The sequence below is a fragment of the Durio zibethinus genome, chromosome 4 (genome assembly GCF_047325235.1).
Source record: "Durio zibethinus cultivar Kanyao isolate XHJ-2024 chromosome 4, ASM4732523v1, whole genome shotgun sequence".
NCBI classification, from domain to species: domain Eukaryota; kingdom Viridiplantae; phylum Streptophyta; class Magnoliopsida; order Malvales; family Malvaceae; genus Durio; species Durio zibethinus.
The window spans coordinates 10695089-10719101 of NC_143165.1; the positions used below are offsets into that span (position 1 = coordinate 10695089).

At 27.6% G+C, this 24013-nt stretch overlaps 1 protein-coding gene and 1 pseudogene across 3 annotated transcripts; one reads left to right on the top strand and one right to left on the bottom strand.

The window, feature by feature from the left end:
• Positions 1-909: 909 nt before the first annotated feature.
• On the bottom strand, positions 910-2207 carry LOC111288850 (uncharacterized; annotated as a pseudogene).
• Positions 2208-7212: 5005 nt separating this feature from the next.
• LOC111288847 (uncharacterized) lies at positions 7213-23259 on the top strand. Of its 3 annotated transcripts, XM_089759524.1 has the most exons (13): positions 7213-7524; positions 7699-7779; positions 10527-10606; positions 10908-10999; positions 12654-12727; positions 13175-15116; positions 15510-16017; positions 16368-16811; positions 17344-18018; positions 18342-18983; positions 21602-22300; positions 22530-22709; positions 23088-23259. In XM_089759524.1, the coding sequence occupies exons 6-12, from the start codon at positions 13186-13188 to the stop codon at positions 22695-22697; spliced, it is 5067 nt and encodes a 1688-aa protein (XP_089615650.1). In that variant the 5' UTR covers positions 7213-7524; positions 7699-7779; positions 10527-10606; positions 10908-10999; positions 12654-12727; positions 13175-13185; the 3' UTR covers positions 22698-22709; positions 23088-23259. The 3 variants fall into 3 exon arrangements, with proteins under 3 accessions (XP_089615650.1, XP_089615651.1, XP_089615652.1); XM_089759525.1 differs by lacking the exon at positions 12654-12727 and having other exon boundaries at positions 7259-7524; XM_089759526.1 differs by lacking the exons at positions 7213-7524; positions 7699-7779; positions 10527-10606; positions 10908-10999 and adding an exon at positions 11893-11995.
• Positions 23260-24013: the final 754 nt, after the last annotated feature.

The following is a 24013-nucleotide window of genomic DNA, read 5'->3' on the forward strand; positions in this document are numbered from 1 at the left end:
TGAATTTGAGGACAAGTTGAAGGAATTGGAGGGGTTATGCTTTTTTCCATGTACGGAGGCGGATTTAAATGGTATTGCGGGGTGTCCACTTAAAAAAAAAATTAAGGAAAACTTTGTGTTGATACCCTTAAATTTTTCTCCAGAAACTCTTAAAATTTAGAAAATAAAAAAAATTTAAAGAAAAAATTTTCATGAACATCCAAAACTTTCTTCTTAACACCTTTTTCATGGATTTTGATTTTGACATCACAATCATTTGCAAACGTTCTCCATAACCACTGATGATTTTGTATTCCATTAAAGACATTTAGTTTCCACTTAATTGACCACATCACAAGTCCCGTGCTCAATGCTTAGATGATCTTAATATAAGGAAGCCGCATATATTTAATAAGGGCCGTTTACTAAGTGTCCAACCATAAAATACGCTATGGGGAGCCCTCCAATCGGACTCTTAAATGGACTCTAAATGATGACAAAGCATAAAGTAAAATGAAGATAGATTTTCTATAAATCTGTGAAGTGACAAAAAAAAATCTTTAATTCCAAGTAATGGTATCAGTTTTGATCCTCAGGTTAAAGGATAGAAGATCCCGTGCAGCATTTTGTGCTTTAAGGTCATAACCGTCAAGGGATCATTTAGCTCCTTCGCCTAGTTTAGGATCTAAAACATTTTACAGAATCTATCTGATTCAACTAAAACACTCTACAAAATGTGAGCTAGCCCAGAACCTGCTAGTAAAATGCCTGCTGAATTAGATCCTCGAAACCTGTGAATGCTTGTTGGAATCATGCATTTCTTTATCTCCATGCTAAGTTTCTCCAAATCTAAAGGCTAGCTCTTCAGTGCGAGATGCTTGAGTTTCCCTCTTGTTTTTCGAACAGCCTTGAAGAGGAGTGCAGTGTATCAGTCTATGTCAAACCTCAGGGCATAATAGATTAGTCAAATGGAAATAAAATTCTAGTTCAAAATTATTATACCTTCAGCAGCTCAGTCATCTTTCCAGTTCGAAAATTTTCCAAATGTTTGAGCACAGAAGAAGAATGAGCAGGCTGTACAGCTTGCATTGGTTCAATAGAGAGTGGCTGATCATCTTTCAGGTTGTGTCCAGAATCTTTGACCAACAAATTACCACCTTGAGCCTCCGATGGTTGTGGGGGTACTTGAGTTCTTTTCATGACTACAGTTAATAGTTTCTCAGAAGGCATGCCAGTCATTGACATGGCTTCTGTCTCCAGCAAAAACTCTGTTGCGGGTTGATTATATGAAACAGTTTCACTTTGTATGCCTTTTAGCATGCTGTGGTTACTACTTAGAGATTGAGTAGGAAATATTTGATTTCTAACTGTTGGCATCTGGTTGGTGGGTTTTCCCTCATTTGATGTATCAGCAGCTTCAGACACTTGTTTGCCTTTAGAGGCCACCAAATGAGCTGGTCGGCTTGCAACCAGAGATGGTTGGTTGGAAACTGATTCGCGGTTTGATAAATTAGCAGTTTGGAGCACAACAGGCACCACAATGCCTCTAGTCATTAGTGGAGAAGCAGATTGTGTTGACACCAACTGCACATGTTTGCTTTTTGAGCCTTCAAGATTTGAAAACTAGGCTGGAGGCACCTGGTTGACAACAGCTGGTTCATTGAATGAATGAGCAGATCCATTTCTATGAGAATTGACATGCTGCTCATTCCTCTCCCTTAAGAAGAAAATCTCATTTCTTCTGATCATTTGAACATTTGGTGCCACATCATTCTCAGCTGAAACAGGAACAAACTGGCCAGGCTTGAAAACCACACCACTTAAAGTGGTGTCAGAGTTGCCAACGCTAACAGTGAGCAAATATCCTGTAACAAATGCTGCCTCAATAATACTATAAACAGAATGACCCACCATTATATCATTTGCGTCATTGATTGAATTTGCTTGACGGGGTTGATTTCCGTTCACCCCTTCAAATCCAGGTCGGATACGGGTATTCCCTGCACAGTTCAGATTTGGATTCTTCCCCTGTTTTAGATTATATTTCGGATGTTTTCTCGGGCGACCACGTCTGCGCTTCAGCGGAACATCTGCCGATGCATCAGATTTATTCTCTTGGTCATTGTCTTGATCCATCACAAATTTGCAGCAAAGAAATTGCTTTTTCCACAGATCTTAATACTGTTTCTTTCCCGGAAGACAAAAGGGCAGGTACATTATAACCTATACAACCAAGCTGGTACAAAGCACAACCGTGTTTAACAAACATGTCAAAAGGCAAATATTCAACTTCATAAATCATCAAGGAAGAATGTTGCCTTCTCAACACCACTGCAGGTCATTAAGGCCATGTTGAACACTCTTCCTCTTTAGGAATATCCCAGCCAACAATCATGTATCTTATTTAGTGAAGCTATCGAGCTATTGCCGGAGAAAATGGGGCAGTCACAATCATGTTTCTTATCAAACATAGGTAATGTGGACATCAATAATACTCATTCAACATGTATAAATCCAGCAAAGCAACATGACCCAAAATCATGGCCAACAGGTTGAATTAGCTAATTACAATAGGAATAAAAACCAAGAAATCATGGCTGAACATATTTCAATACAAATCTATCTGTTTGTGTTCCTATGAAAAAAAAAATAGCCTCTAACTTTTTTCCCAACAATGAAAGAATCACTTCGAATTTCCATAAAAAATCTGAAAATTGTTCCAACAATTCAAACTTTTCGTGACTAAAACGGTATATTTTGATAAAAATAACACGGTATAGATCTCCCCCCAGCCTTGGATTCATTGAAGACTAAAGATAACCCCCCCCAATTAACATGTTTCTTTTCTGGGATTTATGAACACTGATTTCATATAAAATTAATAATAATAAAGCTTCATGCAATATTTTCTATGCAACTGAAACAGAGAAACTCACCTCATGCATGCAATGCAATCTATGAGACAAGCTACACATTAATTTACTAACAAAACTAAATCATAATTACAAAATAATAATAATAAAAAAGGAACCTTTATTCAATAATAATAACAAATTGTAAACATGTAATACATGCACAACGACAGTAACATAGAGGAAATCCAAGAGAAAAAATGTTGGATAAAGAACCCAACAAAAGCCGAACATCTGAGTCAGAAGAGTAATAAAGCACTACAAAAACCATTGAAACAAAAATTTCTAATGATAATAAATAAAATTCCATAAATTACTGGTAAGAAAAGTGAAAAGAGTAGACATTTTCATAGCATTTTCAACAACTTCAATCAAAAGGAGAGTCCTGCAACAAGCATAAATAAAACATATATTAATAAAAAAAATGAAAACTCATAGATGTTCAGATTTTCAGTCTTTTATCAAAATATTTTAGAGTCTAAATAAACTTCCAAATATGCTAAAGATAATATGCACAAGAATTGCATGAAATGTTTTCGTACTTTAATTGAAGTACTCATTGACAAATTGAACCAATTCAATATTAAAAAGTAAATATAAAATTTTTAGTTTTAAAAAATTTAAGTACTAAATTTATTATGATATAAAAATTTTGTTGTATGCTACTGAAATTTTAGGGTTTATATATATATATATGTTAGGATAAATAAAGGAAGGAGAAAAAAAAGATTTTGATTCATGAACTCTTTCTTTGTTTAGTCATTAAATCTTGCATCTCATGGGGCATAATTTGGTATAGAATCTAATCCCTTGAATAAGAACAGAATTATGAATAAAAAAACATAAAAAATAAAATAATTATAAAAAATAAGTCAAAAGAAATTAAAGTTTATTAAACTTAATAATTTAAAATATAATATAATAATATAATATAAAATGATACGAGTAATAGATATAAAAAATAAGACAGTTCAAAATCTTAACAAAAACCACAAATGAATTTAATAAAATTAAAAAATATATATTTTATATTTTCATATCTGACATGAATTATAATATATAATTTTTATGTAAAATATTATATAAATATATTGATATTAATATTTTATATAATACAAATACATAAATTATCAAATCTAATTTACATCTTTTAAGACCCATGCATTCCTCTTTCTATTACACTGTTATTTATTGGTTGAATAATTTAGGAAAAAAAAGAAAAGAAAAGTGAAGCGAAACTCCATAAGAGAAGGATGATTGGGCCCTTGTATGTTTTTCACTAATTCTTTCATCTTTCTAATTTAACGAACATTAGAAGATTTACTTCAAAGAACTGTTCACAAATTTTGCACCTCAAATTCAAAGATTTCAGGTGTATGCTCAAAAATTAGATAAAAGAGAATTTATGAAAGAATTTTTTATTTAAATAATTGGAATTGATACTTTAAATTAGTTTTCATAGATAATATGAGAATATTTATATAGCACATATCTCAATCTCATTAGAAGTAATTAGAAATAATTAAATTTCAATTTGTGTTGATGAAATTGTTTTCCTCGTCTTGTTCTAATTAAGTTTGAAGCATGCAGATATGGCTATAATTAATATTTAATTAGTTAATCATGGAGTTAGCTTAGTAGCAAACTACCATAAGTAGAACTGTCTCTGTCTTTGCAAAGAACAGAGTTCCATTTAGAATGGATGAAATAATTTTTTGAAATTAATTTCGTATAAATTAAGAAAAGAAAGAATTAACCTAGTTCACCATTCATTGGTTTTACGATTTCAATGGTTTCATGAAAATCCCTTCCCCAACCGTGAGTTCATGTATTTTAGGAAGGAAAAATAGTAAATGGTTTGAGATTTGGAGTTGGGGAATTCTTCTTTGTGTGAAAACTTCGTGTACAACTATCAATTATCAAGCAATTCTTATCTTAGAAAATTTTACTCTAAGATTTTAATTTTGGTAAATTACTACAAATAGTGGAGTTTCATTGCATATCAGTTAAGATAATCTAATTTAAAAAATGTAATCTGTAGTAATTTTTTTTCAATTAAAGATTACGTTTATACTTTTAGAAACATAATTTTGCAAATTATTTTTTTAAACATCAATTAAAGATTGTGTTTTTAATTGTATTTTGTTTCAATTAGATATTATGTTTTTTATTTTATCATATATATATTCTTTTTTTGAAAAAAAATATTTTTATCATAATAAACTAGCTTATTTTTAACAATATAAAAATAAAAGCCTTTTTATATTTTAATTGTTTAATAACTGTCAGATGTTTAATTTTAATAATATAATAGTAATTAAAATAATTATCACGTGATTATTCACATGTAAAGAAAATCATTATAATAAAAATCTTTTATTAAGTAATTTAATTTTTTTTGAACCAAATATAAAAATTAATATTTGAATAACATAAAAAATCATTTATTATTGAAAATTTACACTTATTCAAAAATCATTTTATCTGTTAAAATTTAAAATTTCGTAAATCAAATTCTCTTTTATAAAAATATAAACAGACTTTAGCTAGCTCTCTTCCACTAAAATTTGAATAACAAAAAAGGGTAATAATTATAACAAAAGAGAATCCAAGAAAATTGCGTGACATTCGGCTCTCAAGTTATTTAAAAAGGCATTTAAAAATTGGAATCGAATGAAACAAGAAGTTAGTGTCAAAATTAATGCTACACAGTTTAATATTTGAAATTGAGGGTGGCATTTCGTTAAAGCTAAAGATCAAACAACGTGGAAATGTGGATTTCAAGATAAGGGAATATGTCAGTGTGAGGGGGTGGTCCCCGACGCAGACCAAATACAAGCCCTTGCTCCCCTCGTAAGTCGTAATTGGTTGTTGTCTCTCATTCGTTTATTTTTAGGGACGTGAAAGACTAGGATACGGGAAAAGATAAAAATATTTATTATTTTTATTTATATATTTATATATTATATTTATTTTCATATTTATATTTAATAAAATTTTAAATTTATTTTATTTTTATAAATATTTAATAAATATGAGTAATTTTTATTTTTATAATCTTTTAAAAAATAAAAAGTTATTTTTTTATTTTTTATTTGTATTTATAGATAATTTTTAATAAATATCTATTAATATATTTTTTAATAAAAATATATTTATTTTAATTAATTTAAAATAATAATTTATATTATTTAATAAAAAAATTATTTATTAATTATATATAAATATGTATAAAATATAAATATGAAGCAAGTGTTATATTATTTTTTCCATACTTATTTTCATATTCGTATTTTATAAAAATTTAAAGTTATATTTATTTATATTTATATAATATAATATTTATTTTTTATTTTCGTTCAGATGAAAAATTAAATTTTTTATTAAATATGAATAAAATTGAGATCTTATGCCTCTTAAAAACATCGCGTCATAAAACCACTGTTTGCGCCGTGAATGATAAGGAAAAAACCTTTTTTTTTTTTTAGAAACACTAAAAAAGATTACACCAACAAAGAAACAAACAAAACTTTAACAAACCTGTTAGGGACCGTTAAAGCGCACGTGACCTGCATGTGCGGTCAATTTGTTGCTAATCCATGTGCCATTGCACTTTTATTTACTGGTTAAATAATTTAGGAAAAGAAGTCGATGCTTGGCCCCTTCTCTTGCTGTCTTTCACAAGGATTTGAATAAGAAAAATGGTAACGACAATGCAGAAAAATTAATACGTTTTTAATTTTTTTATTTTGATGTTGATTTCAATTTTTAAAATTAATTCATTCATATTTTTTCACAAAATTTTGAAATTATATTTTAAAAAATATTTGATAAATTAATAGTAAAATCTTTTAATTTTACAAATTAAATTAAAATGATAATATATATTTTTTAAATTAAATTTTTTAAATATACAAAAGATGTGTTATTTTGTTTATAAAATTAAAAATTTTACTATTAATGTATTTAATAAAATTTTGTATATTTTTTATACAACTCTTCAAATAATTTTTTAGATTTTTTTAATTTATGAAACAATTAATAAAATTATCCATAAATATCAAATTATGAAATTTGTCTCTTTATTTTAATTAAAATGAAGATTTAATTTGTTCGGCATTAAATCTTGTTTCGCATGTTGCATAATTTATCACTTATATTAATAGAATATTTTGAAAATATTTTTATTTTATTATTTTTATTTAAAAATTAATAAATTAAAAATCCAATGACAGTTTAATATTAAACCGTAATATAGTGATAAATTAAAGAAGGTACAGCTTCGAAGAAGAGAAAGAGACGTTCAGGCCCTAGTCTAATCGCCTTCCACTAAGGATTAGAATAAGAAAAATAGTAATTACAATAATAATAAACAAAGACTCCAAAGAAATTGAAGAAGTCTTTGGTGAAACTTACTTTTCTCGGAAGCGAAGTTCTTTGATGGTTGAATTTTTTATTCAATTGAAGCAAAGTTGTTGGATCTTGAAACTTCACATTTCTTTGTTATTTCTATCTTTTCTTCTTTTGTATTGCTGCCTTACCTTTCGCTTACAGCTCTCTCCTCAAACAGTTTCCATCGAGGCAATCAAGCATCGTCTTATATCATTATCTCCACATCTTCCAGCTAGCTAGAGTACCAAATCCTTTGCTTGATTTCTGCTTTATTGCTCTTCTTTTTATAACTCAACAAAAAAATTTTGGTGCTTTTTTAATTTCCTTGATTTTTTACTTTGCTTTTATAACTAAAAAAAGCGTTTTTTTTTTTTTTTGGCTTTTATTGATTTCTAATTTTCTGTTCTTTTAACAGGGAAATAGAAAAAAAAAAAAAACTGGTCCTTGATTTTCCTTTACTGATCCATACGGCTTTTGAAGATCCATCTCAAGTGAGGTATGCTTCAATAAACCATTATATATAAATTTTATTCTCCGTAATTTTTGCTATGTTCAACTTCATTTCTCGTTTGCCTCGATTAGTCTTCGATTTTTCACTTTCTTACTTGTTTACGAATTTACTTAAAAATAAAAAATAATAAAAATATATTTAAAAAAATTTAAAATAATTAGTATCTCTTAAAATAGCTAAAAAGTACTATTAAACAAAAAATATGATTCTATATAAATTAATAAAATATTAAAATAAAAATAATTTCAAGGAAAATATAAAAGAATTATTTTTTTAAAATGAAAGAATAAAAAAATATTGATGTAAAGATGTGAGATCTAGAAAAAATAAAATTTGTTTGAATTGACATAAAATTTATTAAAAATATTGTAACATTTTAAAAAATAAGTTATGAAAATTTTTAAAGTAATAAAAGGTAAGAATAAGGTTTTACTTGATATAGAAAATGAAAAGGGGTAAGGATACAACTTTTTAATTTAAAGTATAAAATAAAAAATATATTATAAATTTTAATTATTGGATTAATTAGTTTTTCACTCATGATTTTTTTTTATCTTTAATTTTAACCAAGCAAAATTTAAGTGTTGAAAGATATTATTTTAACATAAATAATTACATTAGTAATGTAAAATTTAAATTAATTATTTTTTTAATTAATAGATATATAACATCAATGGCTAAACAAATACTTTCAAGGCTAAAATGATAACATAAAAAGTTAATATTTTAAAATTTATTGTAAAAAATTATTAATGTAAATAATTGAGAAGAATAATAAAATTTATAGCAGTTAGTTTAAAATAGGTTAAAAGTGACGTAATAACTTAAGATAAAATTATAAAAATTTTAAATATGATAGAAAGATAAAAATAAATCGTAAAAAGATATTTTTTAACATAAATGATTAAGTTGTTATGTAAAATTTAAATTAATTATATTCATGTAAATATTTTTTTGGGCAATGACTAAAAAATACTTAAAAGTTAAAAAATTAATTTTTGAAAATAAAATATCAAAAAAATTATTAATGTAAACATGTGTGAAAAATTATAAAATTAGTATAATTTGTTGTAAAATAGGTCATAAGTATTATAAAAAAAAGTTATAAATCTTTTAACATAAATAATTAAGAAAAAAAGTATAAAAATATATTATTTTAACATAAATAATTAAGAAAAAAATAAGTGTAAAAATTATTATTTTAACATAAATAATTAAGTTTGAAATGTAAAATTTAAATTAATAATTATTTTTTTTGTAAATTTTTTAAGCCAATGGCTAAAAATACTTTAAAGGCTAAAAAGTTAATGTTAAAAAATTAATATTAAAAAATTTTAAATTTTAAAAATTTAAAAATAACTTAAATAGAAGTGTCGTAACATTAAAATAAACATTTATAAAAATTTAAAATGTAATAAAAAGTAAGAATAAACATAAATATTTGAGAATAATGATAAAATTGATATCAATTAAGTTTAAAGGAGTTAGAAATATTTTTTTTTCAAAAAATTACTAGTGTAAATAAACGAGAAGAATAATAAAATTCATATCAATTAGTATAAAATGATTTAGAAGTATCATAACATCATAAAAAAGAGTTATGAAAATTTTAAACATAATAAAAGATAAAGAATAAACATAAACATGTAAGAGTAATAAAATTCATATTGATGTAAAATATGTTTAAAATATCGTGATGGATTAAGAAATGGCTATAAAAATTATAATCATAATATAATATAAGAGTAGATGTAAGACAATATTATTTTAATATATATAATTAAATTGGTAATGTAAAATTTAAATTAATTATTTTTTTATAAATATTTTTAGGTTAATCGCTAAAAAATATTTTAAGGTCTAAAAAAGAAAATGTAAAAAATTAATATTTGAAAATAAAAACAAACTTCTTTAAAAAAACTTAATAACATAAACAAATAAAAAAGATGATAATATTAATATCATTTGACGTAAAATGAATTAAAAGTGTTATAACACCTTAAAAATGATAAATGAAAATAAGAATAAAGTAGGCAACATAAAATTTAAATTAATTATTTTCCAGTAAATAGTTAAGATAAATGGCTAAGAAATACTTTTAAGGATAAAAAACATAAAAAATTTGATATTTTTAAAATTCAAAATTTCATAAAAAGTATTAACTTAAACAGGTAAGAGGAATAATAAAGACATTAACTTAAATAATGTTGCTATATCTTTTTGGCTTTCATTGCTTTCTACTTTCTTTTTCATTTTTAATGATAAAAAAGTGCTGTATTATTTTGTTTCATGCTATATCTACTTTGCTTTGCTTTTAGCTCCAAAGAAAGAAAAACATAATTTCATGTACTTATAATTTTATTGTTGTTGATTTTTTTACCCTTTCTTTTTAAATTTCTTTGATTTTCCCAAAGAAATGGGTGAGCTTGAGGTACCTCTTCTCTCTCCATTTCTCTATTTCTTTAACTTAATTTTTTTTCCTATCAGACAAAATAGTTAAAAGGGTAAATGGTCAAAGAGTTAAGATAGGGAATTCTGCATTTGTGTGAATAATTTATTTGCAACTATCAATTATCAAATAATTGGTACCTTATAAAAGAATAGAAAATCTTTTTATAAGCCGTTTTCTAGTTGTCTTACACTAAGGATTTGAACAAGGAAAATGGTAATAATGATGATAAAAGAGAATCAAAAGAAATTAAAAAAGTCTTTGATCAAACTTTTCTTTGTAGGTTCAATCGGTCACAAGGATTTCCAGCACAACTTATCAATATTGGTGGATACTTGAAGCTCTTTGTTCATTTGAAACAAGGTTGGTTTCTACTTAAGTTTTCTTTGAACTCAAAAAAAAAAAAACTGCGTGGATCCTGAGAATTCATGTTTCCTAGGTATATTTATCTTGTTTGCTGTGTTTTTCTCTCTAGAATGAAAGAAAATAGTGTTGCTGTATCTATATATTTTGCTTTCTTTGCTTTCTATTTTCTATTTTGTTTTATGCTATATCTATTCTGATTTGCTTTTAACTTCAGAAACAAGAAAAAAAAATAATTCAATGTTCTTATAATTTTATTGCTGCTAATCTTTATTACCTTTTTCTTTTAATTTCTATTTAGGTTGGTCCTTAATTCTCCTTTCCTAATGATATCTGGAGTTGGTGATGTAAAGAGTCCACACAGTTTAATTTAGAAGATCCATCCCCAATTAGGTATGCTTAAATAATTATTTTTATTTCCATTGTTTTTTATATGCTCAAAAGTTGTTTACTTATTTGTTTCCCTGGCATATTAAAAAAAAAAAAAACTGCATTTATAAGGAAAAAAGTGAAATAAATAGATTCATTTAAAAATTGAGAAAATATTAGATAGATTAATGATAAAAATATATACTATGCCCTTAATCTAATACATGTAACGTATATTCTTAATATATGCATGAACACTGAATAATTTCTTCCATCTGCAGAATTTTTATTTCCAAATTGATCCATCAACCATTTGTTCTCTTTTATTTTCATTTTCATGGAGCGATATATTGCTCCCAAAGTAATTAAGATGCTGCGCAGCATATCAGCTAATATAATCTAAAAATTTACTTCTTTCAAGTGGTAGGATGAATCAATGGAGGAAAAAAAAAAAAACCAAGAGATTTAGAATCATTAACCCTTTCTTTTGTTTGTTTGGTCATAAAATCTAATTGCATTGCATGGGGCATAATTTGATACAGAATCCAATCCATGAAAACCAACAAAACTGAGTAAGTGAGAAAATTATTGTTGAAAAATAAATTTAATCCATGAAAACCAACAAAATAAAGTAGGTGAGAAAGTGATTGTTGAAAAATAATTGAAAAAAGACAAAAACAAGGGTCCATAATTCAAAAGTGCATCAATGACGCCATGTCCCACTACCATCAATAGATCAGTTTTCTTCGAGGAAAAAAAAAATTAACCGAGCACAAAAAAGAAAAAGTAAACGTGTGACTTGAAGGCATTGCACCCGACTCCCAACAAAAGGAAAAGATGCTTGGGCCCTTGTCCAGCTGTCTTTCACTAAGGATTTGAGCAAGTAAAATGATAATAACGGTGATAAAAGAGAATCCAAAGAAATTAAACAAGTCTTTGATCAAACTTTTCTCTGTAGTTTCAATCAGTCACGAAAATTTCAAGCACAACTTTGAAACTCTTTTGCTCATTTCAAATAAGGTTGGTTTCTACTTAAGTTTTCTTTGAACTCAAAAAAATAAAATAAAATAAAATAAAAACTGTGTGGATAGAAATAAAAAGCTCGATCTTGAATCCTGAAAATTCATATGTCCTAGGTATATTTGTCTCTTTTTTTTTTTTTCTTGTGTTTTTCTCTCTACAATAAAAGAAGCAAAAATAGTATTGCCGTATAATTTTGTGGTTTCCTTGAGTTCTATTTTCTATTTTATTTCATGCTATATCTATTCTCATTTGCGTTTAACTTCAAAAAAATAGAAAAAAAATTCCATGTTCTTATAATCTTATTGTTACTAATCTTTATTTCCTTTTTCTTTTAATTTCTATTAAGGTTGATGATGTAAAAAATTCTCACAGCTTAATTTAGAATGCCCATCCCCAATTTGGCATGCTTGAATAATTATTTTTATTTCCATAATTTTTTATATGCTCAAAAGTTGTTTACTTGTTTGTTTCCCTACCTTATTTAAATAAAAGACTGCATTTATAAGGAAAAAAAATGAAATAAATGGATTTATTTAAAAATTGAGAAAATATTAGATAGATTAATGATCAAAATATATACTGCCTTTACTCTTAACAAATGTAACATATATTCTTAATATACGCATGAACACTGAATAATTTCTTCCATTTGCAGAAGTTTCAATTTCCAAGTTGATCCATCAACAATTTTTCTCTTCTACTTCACAATTGGCTCTCAAAGTAATTAAGGTACTTTGCAAACATTCACAATTTCTTTTGTCTCTCTAGCTGTTTATGTTAGGCGAAAAGGCTTTAATCTAATTACGTCAGCAGAAACGAAATCAAATAATTAATTAAATACACAAAAAATAATAATTAAATACAATAATTTAACATAATTTAGTCCAACTTATTTACGTTCATGGATAAGAAACAAAATTTATTAATTGTAGAGAATTACAAACATATATCATAACATATCAATTACTCAACAATCAATACCTATAGACTTTTTTTTTATTTGTTAGTAGATTAGGTTTAGAGTAGACGATCTTGAGTTAAACTGAAACAAATTTATTTGTGTGTTCTTATTTTTAATTTGAGCTTGCTATTTTGTGTATAGGTTTTGCGTGTGCGTGTTGATTTTTCCAACAGTTTATATGTTTACTAATCATTAAAGTTGTTTTTCAATCTCAGATCATCAAAGAATGGCTGCTGAATTTGCTGCCTCTGCTGCTGCCAATGCTGTAGGAAACCTCACAACAGAATATGCATCACCTTATGTTAGTTACTTTTTCCGATTTGGGAAAATTGTTGAAGAATTCAAGAATCGGAGAAATGAACTTGAATTGAGAAGTGATCGGATAAAAAATGATGTCGAAGAGGCTATAAGGCAAAATGAGGTAATTAAGAAGGATGTCCAAGACTGGCGAAAAAGGGCAGAGAAAGAACTGGAAGAAACCCAGCTTTTGGAAGCTGAAATAGAACGTAAGAAGTGTTTCGATTGGTGTCCAAGTTGGGGTTGGCGATACTGCTTAAGTAAGAAAGTGGCAAAGAAGACGATCTCTATCAATAAACTTCTTGAGAGTTGTAACTTTCCACGGGTGGGCTACCTTGCTCCTCTTCAGGGGATAGAATTCTTCCCCTATAAAGATTTCATGCCTAATGAGTCTTCAAATTTTACTTTCAATGAGATCATCAAGGCTCTAAATACTGATGGTGTGAACATGATTGGATTGTATGGAATGCCAGGGGTGGGTAAAACAACTTTGGCAAAAGAAGTTGGGTGGCATGCTAAAGAGCAAAAGCTCTTTGACAAAGTTGTGATGGCTACAATGTCCCAAACGCCAAACATCAAAAAAATTCAAGATAAATTTGCAGAATTATTAGGTTTGAAATTTAAAGCAAGCACGGAAGAAGGAAAAGCAGAAGAGTTATGGCGGAGATTGCAAGGCGTGGAGAAGATCCTCATAATTATCGATGATGTTTGGAATGAATTTAAATTGCAGACTGTAGGTATTCCATTTGGAGTTGAACACGGGGGTTGCAAAATTCTTCTGACCACACGTCTTCGACAAGTCTGTGTTCGTATGAACTGTCATCAGAAATTTCAACTTAACATCTTATCCGAATATGAAGCATGGGCTTTGTTCAAAGATACTGCTGGTCTGAAAGATGTTTCTTTGAGATTGAATGATGTCGCCAAGGAGGTTGCTCGTGAATGCAAGGGTTTGCCTCTTGCAATTGTAACAATCGCAAAAGCTTTAAAAGGTGCAAATCTAAATGGGTGGAAAGCAGCAAATAAGCGACTCAAGGACTCGAGACCTTTAGACAATGAAGAGGTTTCTCAAGGTATCTACAACTACTTTAAGATGAGTTATGATTATTTGAGGAGAGATGATATTCGAACATGTTTCTTGCTATGTTCCCTTTTTCCAAAAGATTGGGTTATTGAGATTGAGGAGTTGGTTATGTTTGCAATTGGTCATGGATTGTTTTCTCATATTTACTTAATTGAAGACTTGCGGAGAGAAATTCGTGCAGCACTAAGAAACCTCCAGGAGTCTGGTTTGTTATTGAGAACTGATGATGATGATGATGATGATGATGAAAGATATGTAAGCATGCATGACGTGGTTCGTGATTTTGCTCATTGGATAACATCTACAGGGGAAAATATATTCATGGTAAAAGAGGGGTTGATGGAATGGCCTCTAAGTGAAAGTTGTGAATCCCATACAGCAATCTCCTTTTGGAACAGCAACATTAATATTTTTCCTGAAAAGTTAGAATTTCCAGAACTCAAAATTTTGATTTTTACAGGAAATACTTTAGTGAAAGTTCCGATTGCATTTGTTGAAGGAATGAAAGCCCTCCGAGTTTTGCATCTCGAAAATGTCATTTTCTCACTAGAAGTACTTAATTTGGTAACAAATCTTCGAACTCTGTGCCTTGTAAAATGCGAGTTGGAGAACATCTCATCGTTGGGAAATATGAAAAACCTTGAGATTCTTGCATTTTCTGATACTAATATTTATGAGCTACCTGAAGAATTAGCGGCATTGCGTGGCCTAAAATCGCTACATTTTTTTGACTCTGGAGGAGAACAGATCAATTTTCCCCCTAATTTACTATCAAGGTAATAGTAGATGTCAATTATTTTATTTAATCATATTGCCCAAAATTAAGTATTTAGTTTTATGTTATTTATTTTTTTTATTTACTTTATTAAAAAATTTGATTTTAGACTATGGGAAAAATATCTACCTTAAGCTTTTGGTCACTCCCATTATTATGAAGCATTAAGAGCTGTAGTCATTTCCATTCAAAAAAAATGCTATTATATAACATGATTGTCACATGAATTACAAAACAATAAAAAAAATGCTCAAACCTTTTTTTATAAGAAAAGGTGCTGAAGAATCATGCTATATTTGCTGAGATAATTAAAATTAATTTATGTCTACTTCTATTTTTATGATTCGCTTTAAGTGTTTGCTAATACTTTTTTGTATTTGTGTGTAACAAATAGGTTGACATCACTCCAAGAACTATACGTGATATGTAAAAATAATGTTGACTTATCGGAGCTGAATTCATTGTCTCGTTTGACTGTGCTGTCACTGAGGGTTTCTACTGCTCAATGTTTTCCAGAAAACTTTGTGTTCCCTAAACTACAAAGCTACATTATAGTTGTAGATAAAGATGTTGAATTTATGCAGGGGCCAAGCTTTAGAACCTTGGAAATTATTGACTCAACTTCATTAAGTGCATACAACGAGTTGTTCTGCAATGTGGAAAAGTTGGCTCTGGAGAATGTCATGGGACACAAAAATATTGTCCCAAACGTAGATCCTGAGGGTCTAAATGCAAGCCTCCAAAGTCTAAAGAATGCAACCATTCGGAAGTGCAGTGAATTGAAATCCATCTTCCCGCCTTGCCTTGCTCAAAGTTTGTTGCATCTACAAAAACTTGAAATATCTGAGTGCGATAGATTAGAACAAGTCTTTGATTTTCCCCAAGAAGCGGGAGAGCTTGAGGTATCTGTTTTCTCTCCATTTTTCCTTTAATGGATAATGAGAAATTGCTAAACTTTATATATTGCTCATATAATTAACTTCTATTGAAGATTAGAAGAGATAAAGTTTAATTAAATTATATTAGTAATTAATCTAAATGTATATTTATTACATGACTTGCAAGTTGAGAAAACTAACATTATATATCTTTCTTTTTTTCTCTTTATTAGTACACTTTATAAAATCATTATATTTTTTCTTTTTTTTATTCTTTATTAAATTATATATTATTCAATAACTACTATTATTGCCTTTATATGTAATGTTTTTTCTATATTTATTTACCTTTTCAATCAATGAATTCATGTCAGGTACGACCACTCTCTGCTTTAGCTTATTTGGAGCTAGAGTCATTACCAGAATTGAAGTGGATATGGAAGGGGCCCACCCATCTTGTTAACCTCCAAAGTCTTAAGACCATGAGAATATGGGAATGTGCGAAACTGGCATATCTCTTTTCGACTCCCCTTGCTCAAAGTTTGGAGCATCTGGAAGTGCTCGAAATAAGCCATTGCGATTCTTTGGAACATTTAATCTTCGATGCAGCAGAAAATGAGGTCTTCAATATGACAAGGGATAAGGGTGGACGTCCACCACAAGCCATTGTGCTACAGAGATTGCAAATTTTAAGGCTTAAAAATTTAGAGAAGTTGAGTAGTTTTTGTTCAGAAAATTTTGTCATGTCATTATCTTTGAAGGAGTTCCAAGTTTGCAGTTGTCCCCAATTAATTGAGCTTAAGACATTGCAGGCCCAGGTACTTCTCTTATACTATATTTTTGTTTTAATTTTTGTTTGTTTTGATAATAATTAATTGAATTATTTATCTTATAACACAAATGTCAAAATCTAATACATTCGCATCTACATGTAAAAGTATTATATAGTATTATATATAATTAGCTTCTGTTGATGTTTAAAAGAAAAATGTTTAATTCAATGTATATTTATTACATGGCTTGCAGGTTGAGAAAACTAATACTGTATCTTTTTTTCTCTTTATTAACATACGTTATAAAATTTTTGTTTTTTTTTTCTCTTTTTTTATTCTTTATATAATAAAATATTATTCAATAACAACTATTATTGAATTTATAAAGCTCTTAAATAGTACCATTTGATAAAGGATAAAAAGGGAAAAACAAAAATAAAAAATAAAAAAAGGAAACAGGAAGGAGAAAGAGAAAGAAAAGAAAAAAAACAAAAGAAAATGTTTTCCAGAAAACTTTGTGTTCCCTAAACTACAAAGCTACATTATAGCTGTAAATGAAGATCTTCAATTTATGCAGGGGCTAAAATTCAGAATGTCGAACGTCGGACGTTTCTCATCTTCATTAAGTGCACTCAAGGAGTTGTTTTGCAATGTGGAACAGTTGAATCTGGAGGGTGTCAAAGGACATAAAAATATTGTCCCAAACGTAGATCCAGAGGGCCTAAATGGATTGACTTCTCTTAAGATTAGATATTGTGATGATGTGGAATGCTTGATGGATACAGCAGGAGAGAAAGGACCAACCACTGTATTCTCTAATTTGGTGAAATTAAGAATGGAGGACATGACTTGTTTGAAAGAGTTGTGCCATGGTCCGCTTCCGATTAGGTTCTTACAAAAGTTAAAAGATGTGACCATCGAAGATTGTGAGATGTTGAAAGTGGTATTTGAAATGGATGGGCTTCTTGAACAGAAAAAAATTAGTCGGACGCCGTTACTCTCAAATTTAACAAACTTGAATCTATTGTCCTTACCAGAATTGAAGAGTATATGGAAATTACAATCAACCCATCAATATCATGCAAGCCTCCAAAGTTTAAAGGTTGTAAACATTTCGAGGTGCGGTAAATTGAAAGCCATCTTCCCGCCTTGCCTTGCTGAAAGTTTGTTGCATCTACAAAAACTCTCCTTACATTACTGTGATGGATTGGAGCAAATCATTGATTTTCCCCTAGAAATGGGTGAGCTTGAGGTACCTGTTTTCTCTCCATTTCTCCTTTAATGAATGATGAGAAATTACAAAACTTTATAGATTGATCATATAATTAACTTCTGTTGAAGTTCAAAAGAATTAAAGTTTAATTAAATTATATTAGTAACTAAACTAAATTTATACTTATTACATGGCTTACAAGTTGAGAAACCTAACACTATATACCTTTTTTCTCTTTATTAACACGCTTTATAAAATTTTTGTATTTTTTTCTCTTATTTTATTCTTTATGTAAAAAAATATTATTCAATAACTACTATTATTGCCTTTGTGTGTAATGTTTTGTCCATATTTATTTGCAGTTTCAATCAATGAATTCATGTCAGGTACTGCTATTCTCTAATTTAACTTCTTTGGAGCTAGAGTCATTACCAGAATTGAAGTGGATATGGAAAGGGCCTACCCATCTGGTTAAACTCCAAAATCTTAAGACTATGAGAATAGAGAAGTGTTTGAAATTGGCATATCTCTTTCCAACTCCCCTTGCTCAAAGTTTGGAGCATCTAGAAGTGCTCGAAATATGCCATTGCCATTCTTTGGAACATTTAATCTTCGATGAAGCAGAAAATGTGGATCCAATAGTTTCAAACATGGATGGCTATTCGCTCTGCTGGCCTAAGTTGATAACTCTCGAGATAATTAATTGCAGAAGAATGAAATACATGTTTCCAAACACTTTGGCTCAAGGACTTTCGAATTTGGAATCTGTTAAGATAACTGATTGTTCTCAACTAAAGCAGGTCTTCAATATGACACAGGATAAGGGTAGACGTCCACCACAGGACACTGTGCTACAGAGATTGCAAATTTTAAGACTTAAAAATTTAGAGAAGTTGAGTAGTTTTTGTCCAGAAAATTTTGTCATGTCATTATCTTTGAAGGAGTTCGAAGTTTGCAATTGTCCCCAATTAACAGAGTTCAAGACGTTGCAAGCCCATTTAAAGGTACTTCTCTTATACTATATTTTTGTTTTAATTTTGTTTATTTCGGTAATAATTAATTGAATTATTTATCTTATAACACAAACGTCAAAATTTGGTACATTCACATCTAAATGTAAAAGTATTATATATAATTAGCTTCTGTTGATGTTTAAAAGAAAAAAGTTTAATTAAATGTATATTTATTACATGGCTTGCTGCAGGTTGAGAAAACTAACACTGTATCTTTTTCTCTTTTTATTAATACACATTATAAAATCTTTGAATTTTTTTTCTCTTTTTTTATTCTTTATATAATAAAATATTATTCAATAACAACTATTATTGAATTTATAAAGCTGTTAAAACGTACAATTTGATTAAGGGTAAAAAGGGAAAAACAAAAAACAAAAATAAAAAATAAAAAAAGGAAGCAGGAAGGAGGAAGAGGAAGAAAAGAAAAAAAAAGGAAAATGTAGGAAGAGAAAGAAAAAGAAGGAAAAACAGAAAAGAAAAAAAGGGAAAATGAAATTATTTAAAAAGTTTATAATTTTATAATTTATTAGTATTAAAAATTAATTATATTGATTATTTTTTCCTCTATAATTTTAATCTTGTTTATAAACTTATTTTATTTTACCATTAATTACATTATAATTGTATTTAATTTATATTCGTATAAAAAATTTATGGATAAAAAGATATAAAAATATATTTTATTGTCGTGTTTTATCGTACCTATGTCCTCTATTTTTATAATTGTTGTGTTGCCGTGTCCATGTCATGTCTTAACTATATTATTTGTCATTATTCATGCTTTCTAGTTTCTAGTTATTAAAATCTATTTTATTGTTGTGTCTTACCATACGGTGTTCTCTATTTTTATAATTGTTGTGTTACTGTATCCATGTCATGTGTTAACTGTATTATTTATCACTATTCATACCTTTTAGGTACTAGTTATACTCAATTTAATTTGGATTGTTTAAATTTCTATAATAATAAATTTTCAGTGAATTTGCAGTTAAACACCAAAAATTTGTTACTAATTATTTATTTTTTTATCAAAAAAGTAAGGGTCAATCTTTAAATAGTCAAAATCAATAATTTTTTTTATGGTAATGTTGACATGGATATAAAAAATATATCATTTTATTAAATTGTAAAAGACATTTATATTAATAGAATATTCATAAACTATTAAATCTTATAAAGTTGAACCAAAAATAAAACATCAAATAATAATATTTGCTTTTATATATATTTGATTGAACAATAAAGCATATATAATTATTAATTTGTTTGTAACCATTTACTTTTTATTAGTTCTTTTTTTTTTTTAACAAACTTCAACATATATATTTGCTTTTTATTAAAACATAAGTCAAAGATACATGTATAAAAAAAAAGAAAACTAAATATACAAACTGAGAATGCTATACAGATGAAATCTTTTGAACTTATGCATAACAAATATTTAACTTAACTAAATATATAAAAATACATAAATAAAATTTTTTTTAGAATAAATCAAATCAAATGTATATATCAAAAATAAAACCAAATAAACAGTTTGAAGGGACAAACAAATGGAGGAATTAAAAAAAATAAAATATGAAAAAAAGTAATGAACCATATGTATTACCGAGTTGAAACCAATCCAAATGTATATGCGATTTCTTTCCATTTTTTAAATTTGATAAAAGAATCAATGTCATTTAAGAAAAAAATATATAAAAATAAAAACAATTCAACACCATCACATACTTATTTTTAGAAATAAAAAAGAAAATAAAAGAATTAAAAGAATAATATAGGCAAAAATGAACTTGTTCATAGTATGATGTGATTTACTCTTCTTTCTAACTTTTTTTCATTCTCGTGAAAACCAATAAATCATAACCTTCAAGTAAAAAAAAGAAAAAAAAGCTTCTATTCTTCAATTTCTGATTCTAATAACAACAAATAAAATAAGCTTGACTAGAAGGTGACCTCTACTTTATGAACTCTTTATTTTCAATTTTAGATTCTGATTTTATCAAATAAAAATTTATTAAGTGTATATATATATATACATACATATTTGGAATTATGATTAAATTTTAAAAGAAAAGATAAATTATGATTTAATATATTTAAATTCGAAACTTATATAAAATTTTCAACCTTTGATAGATTTTGATTTGAATTTAAATAGTTATAAAAAATATTAAATTTGGATAATTTATTAAATAGAATTATTTGATGGTAGATAAAAATATATTAAGCATATAAATACATATATATTTTTGAAACTATGATTAACTTAAAAAGAAAAAATAAATTATAATTTAATATATTTGAATTTAAATTTTATGTAAAAATTTTTTTATAGATTTTTATTTGAATTTAAATAATTATTCAAAAATATTAAATTTAAATAATTATCAGGTAGAGTTATTTGATAAATAATATAATAATATAAACATTATCATACGGAGAAATTATTCACGTAAACATACATATCAATGCATTTTATTTGATAATTTTGTATCTTGTTATATATATATATATTAGATTTTGTACATTTGAAGTCATATATTCTTTGACCATTGTAATTTATTCAAAATTTAATGAAATTATGATATTTTTTGTTTATATAGGAATTACGATTCTTTGAGTTTGAACAAGACAATGTGTGCGACACTATTAATTGGGAGAATATATTTCAAATTCAAAATCCATTCTCAAAGATAGAGATTTTATATCTAGAGGGTATACATCAGTTGCAGGGTCCCATCCAAGTTGCAAGCCTTCCTTATCTTGAAGACTTAAAAGTGTCAAATTGTAGTAGACTGAAATCTCTCTTTTCTTCTATGCTTGCTCCAAATTTGCCGCGATTGAAAGTTTTGGATATAGAGTGTTGTGAGGAGTTCGAAGAAATCATTGAAATGGACCAAACTTCAATAGCAACATCATCACAGGGTCATCTACAGCCTATTTCCTTCTGTAGTCTTCAATGCATATGGATTTTTGGGTGCAGCAATTTGAAAAGCTTGTTTCCTATTAGTGTCACTCGTTCTCTTTCAAACCTCAAAAGAATCGAAATTAAAGGGGCTTCTAAACTAGAGCAAGTCTTCTGGTATCAAGGTGAACTAAACATTGAAGATGATCAAAAGGGAATAGTGCTACCTAAATTAGGACTATTGAATCTTTCTGAGCTATCAGACCTAAAGAGTTTTGCTCCAATTGGTTATCATTTCCGATTCCCTTCTTTGCACTTTTTTAAGATAACCAAATCTCCCAAGTTTACCACAAGTGTCATCATGGATTCAAAACATCCTGTGCATGCCATAACAGAGGTACCTATCCGACTTTTTTTCTAACTATTATGCTTAATTAATTAATTTGTTGTTCTTGATCATATTGATACTAATGATGAAACGATAATGGAAACAAAAGTTATGTTAGTATATAACTACATATTATTATGAATTGGATGACTCTTTTATATACACACAAGTCATTTGCATAGTTAATTAATTAATTACTTCTAGCACAACTTAATGAGAATTGTCTTTTGTTGTGAAGGAACCCCGACAAGTTCAGAATAATACAACAGAAAATTTTGAAGAAATAGTTGACAATCAATCCACCTGCAATGATATATTTTGGAATCGTGGCTGGCAACATGAGATACCTCTATATATGACTATGGGAGAAACAAGGATAATGTTACGCAAGGAACTGAAAAATTGATAAGAAGCGCAGGTAAATATTGCTTTTTTCCATGTACAGTGGCGGATTTACATGGTATTGTGGAGAGTCCATTGAAAAACAAAAAAATAAAAAAATAAAGAAAAATTTTGTGTTAAATACCCTTAAAATTTTTTCTGAACTAAAATTTTTTCTGAACATTTCTGAAAATTAGAAAATAAGAAAATTTAAACGAAAATTTTTCATGAACATTCAAAATTTTCCTCTACACGCCATTTTCATGGATAAAATTGGTAAATTCATCAATAGTGTTCTATATATTATAAGTGAATATTCTCTGACAAAAATCTTGAATCTGTCACTATCCATGTATTTACGATTTCCTTAATCAAGTTTCTTGTTTTAATTCTTATTTCTTTACCTCGATGATAGGTGGTGGATACTTGATCGTGATCATCATTTAAGCCTTTTGTTTTATGGCGCTGTCAACTGATTGGATCTCTGCTTTTTCAGCTTTATTTTGCAATGAAGAACTAATTTACTCTTATGTTGCATTGAACTTGCTTGTTTGATATTGTGAAATAAAGCCATGTTTAGCCATTCATTTAAGACAAATTTCATGATTTTTTTTTTTATATATTTGGACTCGAACTAAAGCTCACATGTCTCATAAATCCTCTTCTTATCACTTGATCAAGAGATTGTTGGCAAAATTCATGTACTCTTAAGAAACATGGTTTTTTGTGTTTAGTTTGGTTTGCTGGTTCTTTATTAGTTCCTTGTAGCAGCTTGCATGGATGAATAGTACATAGTTATGTCTACTTGCATGTCATAGATGATTTTTCATGCTTGTTTTTATTGTGGTGATTTAATAATTAATTCAAAAATATGTTATTTATACGCTATATTATATGGACTCATGTGATAGGATGTGAAATATGAATAAATTTTATTTTTGATAATTTTTTATATTAATTTTGAAAATCAAAGTATCATATATATATATGAACAGTAAAGTGTTTAAAAGTATTAAGACCCATGCAGGTATCTTAAAATATAATGAACCAAATTGAATTTGAAGTTAATTATACTACAAATTTGCATTCAATATACTTTTGTGGAGATTTTTGGCTTTAAGTTGTGGCAAAATTTGTAGAAGTAGCCCCAACAATAATACCAAAAGATATATATCATGCAATAATGATGATGAATTTATGACATTTAAAAAGGAAGACTAAAAATATAAACCAAATCAAAACATGTAAATGGCAAAAATATTATTATGTTGTTCAACTTTTAGATTATATAATTTTTTAAATTCCACTGAGATCTTTAAGATTTTTTATAATTAATCTAAT

Coding starts and splice junctions, on each gene's coding strand:
- LOC111288847 (XM_089759524.1), top strand. CDS start 13,186: ATGGCTGCTGAATTTGCTGCCTCTGCTGCTGCCAATGCTGTAGGAAAC. Junction 16,018..16,367: donor AAGAAGCGGGAGAGCTTGAG/GTATCTGTTTTC, acceptor AATTCATGTCAG/GTACGACCACTCTCTGCTTT. Junction 22,301..22,529: donor CTGTGCATGCCATAACAGAG/GTACCTATCCGA, acceptor TTTGTTGTGAAG/GAACCCCGACAAGTTCAGAA.